The 12,170-nt window shown below is 40.8% G+C and overlaps 1 protein-coding gene across 1 annotated transcript in view; it reads right to left on the bottom strand.

Moving 5' to 3' along the window:
- The window catches only part of CDS1 (CDP-diacylglycerol synthase (phosphatidate cytidylyltransferase) 1), a 26,383-nt gene extending 15,436 nt beyond the window's left edge, over window positions 1–10,947 (bottom strand). Inside the window, exons 1-4 of the mRNA XM_009890762.1 lie at window positions 10,936–10,947; window positions 9,005–9,132; window positions 5,301–5,397; window positions 861–958 (exon numbers count right to left, since the gene is read on the bottom strand). Of these exons, the coding sequence (XP_009889064.1) occupies window positions 861–958; window positions 5,301–5,397; window positions 9,005–9,132; window positions 10,936–10,947 (335 nt within the window). The remainder of the gene's footprint in view (window positions 1–860; window positions 959–5,300; window positions 5,398–9,004; window positions 9,133–10,935) is intronic.
- Between the last annotated feature and the right edge of the window lie 1,223 nt (window positions 10,948–12,170).

A 12,170-nucleotide genomic window follows, 5' to 3' on the forward strand; every position in this document is an offset into this window, starting at 1 on the left:
AGCAGGAATCCATCACATTATGCAGTAAAGTTACTTCTAGAAGTGAAGAAGCAACGTGACAATAGACAGGGAATAACATAGATATATCAATTCCTTAAAAAAACCAAACTCAATACAAAACCAAAACAACACAACATAGGTCATGTCTGAAGAATCATGTCCTTAAGAACCTTAAAGACTACATGTGCCCAACACCTTCCCATAACGCTGACTCTAATCCAAAGTTCCTCCCAGAACTCAGAAGAAGCGTTGATTTTCCCAGTTCTATCCAGCCCTATATGAGCTGGACATTGTCACAAGTATCCAGAATTTGCCAGAAAAATTAATCACATCTTTTGGCTTTCAAAAGATCCCCCAACACTGTATTTATGCAGTCCTGTGATTAAGTGCACGACTGGAATGGTTTTAAAACTTGTATGTTATTATTTTCATTCTCTGTGTGCGTGAAGAGGAGCCTTTAAGGTACCTATTCTAATTATTTTCTTGTGGAAGGTTAACAGCCAAAAAACCAAAAAAACCCCAAAGCAGTTCAGGCAATATATGTATCAGGTGATTATTTGGTTATGCACATCTTTACATAGCTTATACATGCTCTGTTCTGACTTAAAACACATACACATGCATACATATATGTGTACATATATACATAACAAGGGAAAAATTGAAGTAGTAAAAGGCCAACTGACTTGTCCAAGTTCACAAGTGAGAGACAACTACAGAATTACGTATTAGAGGCAGATGTCAAGTTTTATGTCCACAAATGACCTACAAAGCTATCATTCCACCATGACAAGATGCAAAGAACATGCAAATTTAAGTTTGACATCCCTACTTATTGATGTTCTTTTCTTGCTACTCACCAGCTCAGGGACCTAAACCACGGTAAATCGTATGAGTGGTAGACTCTGTAACCTATAGTAATGATTTCGTGGTAACACTTCACTTGGATGCTTAAGACCTAAAATAAGAGAAATAAAAAACTATGTAAATATGCTGCAGTTGTTTCTTATAGGAAGTAAGTAGTACTGCAACCTGCATTAAGGGGAGAAATCATTCTGAATTCAAATTCCACCAGAAAACAGACCGCTTCAAAGCAAGTCCAAGGAAAACTAAAGCTCCATTTAACCCCCCGCCCAACCCCCAAAAGCCACTAGGCATACTGAGAAAAAAACACATTGAGCTAGCTGTAAGAATAAGCTTGTGAAACAAGGGAAAGCTCCTGACTATTCTTCATTAAACAGCTTGGCAGCAGCAGGTAAAAAGTACTTCCTGCAAAGAAGGCTCTTCTATTTCTTTTGGCTATTTTATGTTTAAATTTAGTTTAAGAAGCATTTTCTAGGCTTAATGGAAAAAACTAGCTGTGCAACACAACTTGGACACCCAGGTCTTCCACTTGCAAGCGTCTCATCAAGGGCAATTAGCAATTAGCATTGATTATTAGAAGCAAAGCTTGTCTAACCCAGGTCTGAATGTCACACCCTCCATGGCCTTCATTTTGTTTTGCTGATCTCACTACTTCAGTGCTTGCCCGTGCAAGTCTGGTAGTACGTCCTGTCAGTCTTTGGACTCCAAAGAACTCTCTGCCAGTTTTGTCTAATCCACAGTCACCAAGCAGATTGCCCTGCCCAGATATTGAGTGTTGCCAAACACAGGTCATCAGTAATCCTGTGCATAGGCAGGAGTATTGCGCATGTCGGCATGTTGGCTTTGCAGTCAGTATTCTCTTACCACCCGCACTCATGAATAAATTTCATCTTGCTCAATGTGTGAACGCAGTTTAAAACAGTCATACACCACGTGAGTTACTTCTGAAGCTCCCCTATCTCGTGTTCTTTCTTCTCCTTTAAATTGTAAAATTTAAACGCTGTACACAGAGCAGCATTAAAGGATTGTACCTTACAGTGGAAAAGGACACTGGGGTCCAAAGTCATGGAAACTTGTGCCTGTTAGCTTAGTAGCAGGCAAATATAAAACACACCTCTCAACTTTTTAGAACAGTCTCAGGGCTTGTCCTCCAAACTTCACTGGATTACCCTTCCTACAAGTCTCTGGGCATTTTCAGTCTCAGTGTTAAGTTTTGGTTTTAGCATGACAACTCATTTACATGTAAGCTGATTCTAGTGAAATGAAATAATTAATGAACAAAACTGTTTTTTCCCCTCCATTATTCTTTTTACAGTCTCAAATGTCAGCTTTATCAGCTGTTTATTATATTAGAAGACAGATTTTTTTTGCTTTATGTTACAGCAGAGCAAGAACTCTATTCCAGTTCTATACTAACTTGAATTACTTTTTGGTTCATCTCTTGATAGCTTTGCCCATGATTGCAATCTCAGAGTGTGCGATAAATATACTGAATCATGCTGCAAATTGATTAGTTCCTTTTTGTTTATGATCATTATTCTCAAGTGTAACAGACTACTAGAAGAAGGATTGGGAAAAAAAAAAAAAAATCTCTCTACAATGACCAACACTTTAAAGGGGCTTTTTTTCTGTTGTTTCTTCACACACAAAAAAGAATATCACCAATGAAACAATGAATTACTAGTTTTTTACATCATTCATTTGAAAACAGGAAATATAAACCAGACTAATTCAGATGTAGAGACTATAATGCAGACCATAATACTGCTGAAACAGCATTGCAGTCTCTCAAGACAATACAGGAAAAAAAAAAAAAAGGGAATTTATAACCTTTGGAAGAAGGTGCAGGCAACTCAGGACTACAAGGAAGTTGCGAGGTTATGCAGGGAGAAAATTAGAAGGGCCAAAGCCCAACTAGAAATTAATCTGGCTACTGCCATAAAAGACAATAAAAAACATTTCTATAAATATCATTAGAAATGAAAGGAGAGCTAAAGAGAAGCTCCATCCTTTATTGGATGTGAGGGGAAAGATAGTAACAAAGGATAAGGAAAAGGCTGAGGTACCTAATACCTTGTTTGCCTCAGTCTTTAATAGTAAGACCAATTGTTCCCTGGGTACCCAGCCCCCTAAGCTGGAGGACAGAGACAGGGAGGAGAATGAAGCCCTGATAATCCAAGGGGAAATGGTTAGTGACCTCTTACACCACTTCGGCACACACAAGGCTATGGTGCTTGATGAGATCTACCCAAGGGTACTGAGGAAGCTGGCGGAAGTGCTCACCAAGCCACTTTCCATCATTTCTCAGCAGTTCTGGCTAACCAGTAGACTGGAGGTTAGCAAACATGACGCTTATCTACAAGAATGGTCAGAAAGAGGATCCAGGGAACTACAGGCCTGTCATTCTGACCTGAGTGCCAGGGAAGGTTATGGAGCAGATCATCTTGAGTGCCACCACAGAGCACGTACAGGACAACCAGGTGATCACGCCCAGTCAGTGGGGGTTCATGAAGGGCAGGTCCTGCTGGAATAACCTGCTCTCCTTGAAAACGTGACCCGCTTAGTGGATGAGAGAAAGGCTGTGGCTGCTGTTTACCTGGACTTCAGTAAAGCGTTTGACACCATTTCCCAGAGCATTCTCCTGGAGAAACTGGCTGCTCATATCCTGGACAGGTACACTCTGTGCTGGGCAAAAAACTGGCTGGATGGCTGGGTACAAAGAGTAGTGCTGAATGGAGTGAAATCCAGTTGGTGGCTGGTCACAAGTGGTGTTCCCCAGGGCTCACTACTGGGGCCAGTTCTGTTTAATATCTTTATCAATGATCTGGACAAGGGGAATCAAGTGCACCCTCAGTAAGTTTGCAGACAACACCAAGTTGGGTGGGAGTGTTGATCTGCTTGAGGGTAGGAAGGCTCTACAGAGGGATCTGGACAGGCTGGATTGATGGGCCGAGGCCAATGGTATGAGATTCAACAAGGCCAAGTGCCGGGTCCTGCACTTGGGCCACAACAACCCCATGCAGTGCTACAGGCTTGGGGAAGAGTGGCTGGAAAGCCGCTTGGCAGAAAAGGAACTGGGGGTGTTGGTCCACTACAGGAAAGACATTGACATTCTGGAGCATGTTCAGAGCAAAGCAGTGAAGCTGGTGAAAGGTCTAGAGCACAAGTCTTATGAGGAACAGCTGGGGGAACTGGGATTGTTTAGCCTGCAGAAGAGGAAGCTGAGGGGAGACCTTATCGCTCTCTACAACTACCTGAAAGGAGGTTGTAGCAAGGTGGGGGTTGATCTCTTTTCCCAAGTAAAGAGTGATAGGACGAGAGGAAACAGCCTCAAGTTGTGCCAGGGGAGGTTTAGATTGGATATTGGGAGAAATTTCTTCACTGAAAGGGTTGTTGAGCATTGGAAGAAGCTGCCCAGGGAAGTGGTTGAGTCACCATTCCTGGAGGTATTCAAAAGACACGTATATGTGGCGCTTAGGGACATGGTTTGGTGGTGGACTTGGCAGTGTTAGGTTGATGGTGTGACTCGATGATCTTAAAGGTCCTTTCCAACCTACGTGATTCTACGAACACCAAAGGTGTTTCACAGGAGGCCATGAAAAAAGTAAAAGCCCATTTTGACAGTTTGACAAACTTAGAGACAAATATCAATGCAGTTACCCAGAAGTACCAATTTCATTATTTTAGAAGCCACATTGCTGCCTTTTACTTGCCATGACCGAGAAAGACAGTTAAACCATTATTCAATAAAAATATCAGCAATAAAAATGATGGAAAGAAGCAGTAAAGGCTGACCAGGTATGCATGCTGACCAGTGTATGAATACTTATTGTTTCATTTCATGACCAAAAAATGCACTTTATCTCTATACCTTGGAATGGGATCTAGCTCCAATTCTACAGATAACCCAAGGCCACAAGGAAGCCCCATAGAGAACTAGGAAATTAATGGAATAAGCTTGAGAAGAGTCTTTCAGTGTCGGTCACAGACAGCAGACCAGAGCTGCCTGCTTTCCTCAGCCTCAAACATGAAACTCTTGTGTCTTCATTTTTGGGGTTTTTTTGAGGGTTTTTGTTCGTTTGGTTTCGTTTTTTTTTATATATAAAAAAACCCCAAACAACTTCAAAGAAGCAGCAGGTGATAGGAACTGAACAAGGAAACGGGTGACAATAGTAAACTTCAAGGCAACAATCATTCAAATTCTTAGATTTACTTTCATTCCTACTTCCAAAAATCAATTACAGCATATAAGAAGCCCTTAATCCACAAGACCCAGTTGTGAATCTGTCAAGTGTTTTTCAAAAGTATTTACATTTACACAAATAAGAGAGAAATTGCTCCGAATTGTCTGTGCAGTTTGCTTTCAGCTGCTTAGGAACAATGAATGAAGAGATCAAGTAACTCTTGCATGGCAGAATGTATTTAAACAAACTTACCAGTAGCATCAGCATAAATGATCCCAGGTATATGATCAGAAAAAATGCAGAAATCATAGCTAGAGTGAGAATTCCACGAATCCACCAGTTTTTCCATCTATTTTTAAAAAAAGAGAATAAAAAGCAAGCAGTTATAAATGAAAATAAATACCACTTCCTTTACTAACTAGAGATTAAAGTGTATTAGAAACAGTGGGAGTTCCAGAAAATTTCATGCTTAGTAAAACACATACCAGGAAACACAGAATCAACCAACTATCCAACTAAACAGGATACACAGTAAAAGAAATTAGCTGTCCTTCGTTTTCCCCCATGCTCCTCTGCCAAACATAATTTGCAATTAAATGGATCAACCCCGTATTGAAGCTGCTGTGAAAATACATCAAGGCCCTCAAAAAGCATCACACAATCAGCAAGACTGATGGGGCCCCAGCCATGTAAAGCCTTACATACATAAGAACGGCTGTCAGGTATACTATTCTTTGAGGACTCACAGGCAGAAAAAACAGGCGATCACCAACTTTCCATAGCAACAAAGTAGCTGTTTTGCCTGGTAGAGGGTTATCTACTGAAAGCAGTCCTGTGCTTTTGTAAGCTCTGGAACCGGGACAGGAAAACACCTGACAATGACGGGTGATGGGTCAAACTAGCTGTGCTCTTTTGCCCTTGTAGACCTTTGGATCTGCTTGCGGCTACCTAAGGAAAAGTGGAATCGAAATTCCTGTTACCATACAATCACAGAATCATGCAGGTTGAAAAGGACCTCTAAGATCATCAAGTCACACCATCAACCTAACACTGCCAAGTCCACCACCAAACCATGTCCCTAAGCGCCACATATACGTGTCTTTTGAATACCTCCAGGAATGGTGACTCAACCACTTCCCTGGGCAGCTTCTTCCAATGTTCAACAACCCTTTCAGTGAAGAAATTTCTCCCAATATCCAATCTAAACCTCCCCTGGCACAACTTGAGGCTGTTTCCTCTCGTCCTATCACTCTTTACTTGGGAAAAGAGATCAACCCCCACCTTGCTACAACCTCCTTTCAGGTAGTTGTAGAGAGCGATAAGGTCTCCCCTCAGCCTCCTTTTCTGCAGGCTAAACAATCCCAGTTCCCCCAGCTGCTCCTCATAAGACTTGTGCTCTAGACCCTTCACCAGCTTCACTGCTTTTCTCTGAACATGCTCCAGAATGTCAATGTCTTTCCTGTAGTGAGGAGCCCAAATGCGAACACAGTATTTGAGGTGCAGAATGCCTTCTTTGAGAAAAAAAAATAAAAAATAGTTCTTAACAAAAAAAAACCAAACCCAACCAAACAAACCAACAAAACCACCTGAGAAGCCTTTGTTAGGTTGGGGGGTGGGGTGGGGGTGTGTGTTTGTAATTTCTAGAGTAACCAAAATGTTATTTCCCACACCCTCACCGCCCCTGTCCCCAAAGGCCAGTATCAGGAAAAATCAAGAGCCCTGTTCATTTAAAAAAAATAATTTTAAATAAACTCATCACATGCTCCACTCTGCCATGAAAAAGTTTCTAGTTATCAACAGTTTGTATTTTATTGTTCATATTACTTTTCAGTAAGTTTTTCTCCTCTTTTGCCTGTTTTTCCTGTCAAGAATTTTGCCTCTAAAAGTATACCGAACCAACTAATGACAAGTTACTGCTAAACACAAAAAGTCCTACTGTAGCTTAAAGAAATTCTTTCTAATGTTTTGCTTTGTATCAGTCTTGTGTTTCAGTGCTGCATCAGGAGATACACCTGTTTCAAGGGATACTGTTTGTTTTGCAGCGTACTCCAGTTTTAAGCTAACTTCAACTATATTAATTTGATTTTCAAGGATGTTATTCATCAGCAGGTTAATGGCAGCCAAAGCCACTAATTGGATTTGCCTTAAGTATCAGAACAAAGGCACAACGGGCTTTATCACAACAGATGCTTTATGTTCCTCTATGACAGGGGCTATAGAGTAGCAGCTTGCTCCTAGTGGCATACCTGTAGTAAGCAAGACTCTGTTAGAAGAATTAAACTTCCCTTAAGAATAATGTTAAAACACCACATAGTATCTTCATGGTGTTGACAAGCACAGCACTGGAAAGACAGATTCAGTAAGTAAGACAACAAGCTCCAGAACCTGGGAAGCCACCTTACAAGTTTATTGTATCTCCCTGGAAAGTTAAGGATACTATTTCCTCTAAAGGCCAGATAGAAAGAAAAAACAATATTTCTCAGAGTTACAGTGCAACTCACTCATGTTGCGCATTACGACAACAGTTCTGGTGGGACTGCCAGGTACTAAAATAACAGGTAATTTTGAACCTAGCATTCATAAAGCACCAAGAATTTAGTTTTGCACTCAAAGCACCTTTGTGCAAACACTCCAGGTAAAGAATTTCAAGCATGTGAAGCAGGAAAGGTTTCGCCTGCACCTCTTAGTTGCAGGCTTTAAGGTATCACCACGCAAATGCCCTTTGGAACAAGTCTGTTTTGGAGACCTAAGACTTCCGCAACGTTTAATATGGCGAGAGAACTCTGCAAGCGATAAGAACTACGTACTCCTTGAAGTGTGATGGCAATAAAGAACATCACATTCTGCTCGCAGCTGGTGCAGTTTAGAAACATGCTTTTTGAAATCTGGGAATAGTACGCTTGTTTATAGCTCCCAAAGATCACTACAGAAACAGACAACAGATTAGAAAAGCAGCAACTCAAAAAAATGTGGTTTCACACTGCTATTGGAGACAGCTACTGGAGAGCAGGTTTTTTACAAGGACTTGGAAGTTTTCAATCGTAGTCTGGATCGGAGGTCCTTCTGACTCTTGCAAAACCTAAGTTGTATCTAAAATATGCATTGTATATTGCTTGGTCTGTTATGTTGAGCATAAGGTATATGTGATAGACACATTCATTTTGCAAAGCAGTTTTTTCATATGTGATCTATCAGACACCTAAGTGCTCTTTCATTACATTAGTGGAAAAAATGTAATGTGAATTGCCACGTCCAAAAGGTTTGACTGATCAACTGTTGTAAAGGGATTGTATAAAAAACGATCCTAGGAACTTTATTTGCTAGCTTCCATGAATATGCAAGTCCCCACAATTATCTATCTATACGCATACACCCCACACACACATTTGCTAGTCCTTAAGCTCCTATAAACAGGGGTTGGAGGCAGAAATATAGGTTTGAAAAAAGACAGCAGAAAAAAGGTACAAAAATAAAAGTGATGCTGTGGAAACGCTGTCACAAAAAGCTCACCCAGAAAATTTACACTGCTTCCCTTTCCATTTATACATAAATACCACCACCCCCCTTAACCTTGGATGTAGGAAATCAGTTTATTATAACCCCCAGGAATAGTTATTCTGGATAACAAACCAAATGACTATTCTTTAGCCCATTTTATAGCAATGCTTAGACTGAGCAATGGCAAATGTTTACATAAGCTGTAGCTAAACATTGGAGCGGTTTAATTAGAAATGTATGCAACGGGCAATCTTCAGGTATACGCAAAAAGTATTACAGTGAAGGGACTATAAAAGCATAAATAAATCAATGATATCAAGAATTTATTCTTGAATTTTCATTTATATCATATGAAATTTAAAACTGCAGTACAATCTGTAAGAATTAAAACTGCAACATAATCCGTATTATTTTTAGCCAGCAGCTATTAAATTTGAGAGCTATTTGGTTTACTATACCTGGCAGACAAGCCTGACAAAGCCTTTTTGAGGATTTCTGGAGTGGTGTCTGTTGGTGGAGGAACATCAGGAACATCTGAATCACTTCTGAGATCCAACTCACCAAGTCTTTCTTCTAAATCCACTTCCTATGACAAAAAATAAAAGAAAAACAAACCAAAAAAAACCCACAACACACAAGATTATTAGTTATTATGTCAGAAAGCAGTATTCAGATCATAAACATTACTTTAGAAACTGATAGTATCTACATTACCTACTAAAAAGACAACATGATGTACTAGTGAAACTGTAAATGTTGTAGGAGACAAATGTATCCCGATAAATGTTTGTGAGAAGGCCAGTACTCTGATGTTTTGACATTACCTGCTGCGCTCAAGAAACTTCACATTCTAGGCACCTTTTCAACCCATGTACATAAGCACGAGGACATGTTTCCAGGAATACTACAGCTGACATAGAACATGAGTTTAACAGAAATCCCCAACTCTATTCCCTCACTTACATCTCAAACTAACCTTTTATGGAATAAGGAGAAGGGTCTTCTGGTGGTTTAGTGTCACGTTGAGAAAAAAAAAAAGAAAGGGAATGCATGAAAAAACAGTCCCATTGTACAGTGAAAAGAGGTTGCTGGCACAGTCTCATACATACATATGCTAGGACTTGAACCCTCCAGCTTGAAAAGAATCATCCAAAAAACAAACTAAGAAGTGACCAACTGTCCTATGGACACAGTATTACTCTGAATGGTTTCTTGTATGACTCCAACACTGCAGTTGTTCCTTCCGTATTCACTAATGACCACTCAGGAAGACATCATCTACACAGACAGTGTGTCTAACCCAAATGCAAAACAGGCAGTACATAAATTTGGTGACAATGTACAAATTGTCACCAATGGTCAGAGTAGACTGCCAAGACTATTTTTCCCTCAGTTAAAAGCCAACACTAAGGGTGCTGATGGTTTACCTCACTCGTTCTAATGACACAAACACCACAACTCCAGGGAGTCAGAAGGCTGTACTCAGCCCTGGTGCAGCAGTAAGGCAGAGAGCTCTGTCTAGCTCAGTGTCTGGCTCTCTTGAAACCTGAACTTCCTCCTGATCTCACTGACTTGCCTCACCTCCTTACAATCCCAAACAGCTTCCAGCCTGCTCTGCCACCACAAGTTCATTGGTTCTTAACAGCTCTGGGGAATGTGAAGTAACTGCTCGATAACTTTTTTCATCACTGCTACACTGCTATTTCTCAGTCTGCCTCTCTCTCCAACTTCCTCATCGCAGATCTCGGTTCCTTCTCCTTAATCTATTTCCATGAAAGCGACTGCTTTTCTATCCTACTTTTCCTTAATAATATTATTTTCTTCCTTTTTTTCTGAGTATTTGTGGCATTTTAGAAGCCAGCAGATGTATATCCTCTCTCTTGCCCCCTCCGTAAGAGACCACAGAATTAAGGCAGCCTACAATCCCAGCCATTGCACGGTTACTCCATTTATAAGCTATCACCTTTTCCTCTCAGTCCATTGGCCTTTTCCAGGAAGTTACACTCCAGTGTAACCATTGCCCCAGTGACTGACCTCCGTACACAACACAGGTGGGAAAGAGAAGGCTTTTCAACCCTCACCGCCCAAAGCCAAGGGCTAAGCCTCTGCCTTGGCTGGGGAGGGCTGGGGGCCCGGCCCCGTGCCCCGGGAGCTGACCAGGGTGCTGCAGGCGGGCTCTCCCCGCAGCCCCGCCGGCCGGGGCTCTCGCCTGCAGCACCCTCCCCAGACCCAGTCACCATCCACGCCGCCCTCTCCAGGGACACTAGCCCGAGGGAAAACACCATCCGTTTCATTTTTACATTGTTTTCATCTTTTTAGAACCCAAGACTGTGAGCTGGCGCTGTAGACATGCACAAAGGAAACAGGTAACGACAGGAAAACTTAGTACCTTTTCTAACATGTTAGATCTGTGTTTTTCTCATTCACTTTACTGTACTACACACGTGCCCGAGACAAATTTCTTGAATGGATTTTACATCTTTTACTTCTCTGAAAACACAATCAATGCTTTTGTATTCCTGAAAACTCCAGAGTTGAATAATTATTAGACAGACATTGTCTATAATTGATACAAGTGAAAAGAGCAAATACTCTAACCATGGTCCAGACTTCAGAAAGTCTGTAGAACACTTGAAAAAGCACATAAATAAATAAAAAATAATGTGCTTGCAACTTTGTTATTCAGAGATGTTTCTCATAGTGTTATAGATTAGGAAATCGACTATAGATGTGATTGGGAGGGGGTCACAGATATCTCCCAAAGCCACGTTGCAACTACTGTGACCTGCACTGGATATAGCTTATCTATATGTATATCTACATACATCAAGCTATCTGTACAGTTCTAGAAGACACTACTCACTGTGCAGATGATGGGCGGTAATCCTGGCCCTAAAACCACAACTTAGCGTCTTTAATATTAATCTCCGCTTGCACATGGCAGAGATGTTGTCTCTTTTAAGCACTCAGAACTAAGAATACCCCCAAACCTTTTTACTCCATTTTTGGGCTTTTGGTATTGCAGACAACATTTCCATACTCAACCGGTGCTTACACATAACAAAAAAAAAAAATCCATATTTAGTTTTTATCCCTCTGATATTTAACACACAACTGCCATTCATGCACCTCATTAGAAGCAATATTTTACATTTGCTATTTCCAACATCTGAATTCATAAGTACATGGCATTTTTCAGAGTATCTGAACACCTTGAAGAAGGAGCCTGTGTTTATCCGATGTTTTTTTCATCAGCTTGTGCTTCATATTGATGCTACTGGGAGCTTGGCTGGTGCAACCTGCAAGTTGCATAGAGCTCGGTGCATTTGGTCTTTTTTTAGCTTCACATTGCTACAATAACCAGTGGGAGACAAAGCCCCAACTATCTCCAACTTCCCTTTGTAAGATACCTCAAAAGTGACCTTGAATACTTTATTTTCCAGTTATTTGGTATAATGGCCACAACCATTTCCTGAATAAGGCATTTAATTTGCAAAGTCAGAAGCCAAAGAGGATGTTGTTCACGACAAGCTAGATAATTGTCTTCTGCATCATGGAGTGCTTAGAGAACCCCATCACTGGGGGACAAGTCTTTCTTGATAATTGTTTTCTTAATTATTTTAC

This window comes from Charadrius vociferus, unplaced genomic scaffold, assembly GCF_000708025.1.
Source record: "Charadrius vociferus isolate BGI_N301 unplaced genomic scaffold, ASM70802v2 scaffold178, whole genome shotgun sequence".
In the NCBI taxonomy this organism is placed as follows: Eukaryota; Metazoa; Chordata; class Aves; order Charadriiformes; family Charadriidae; genus Charadrius; species Charadrius vociferus.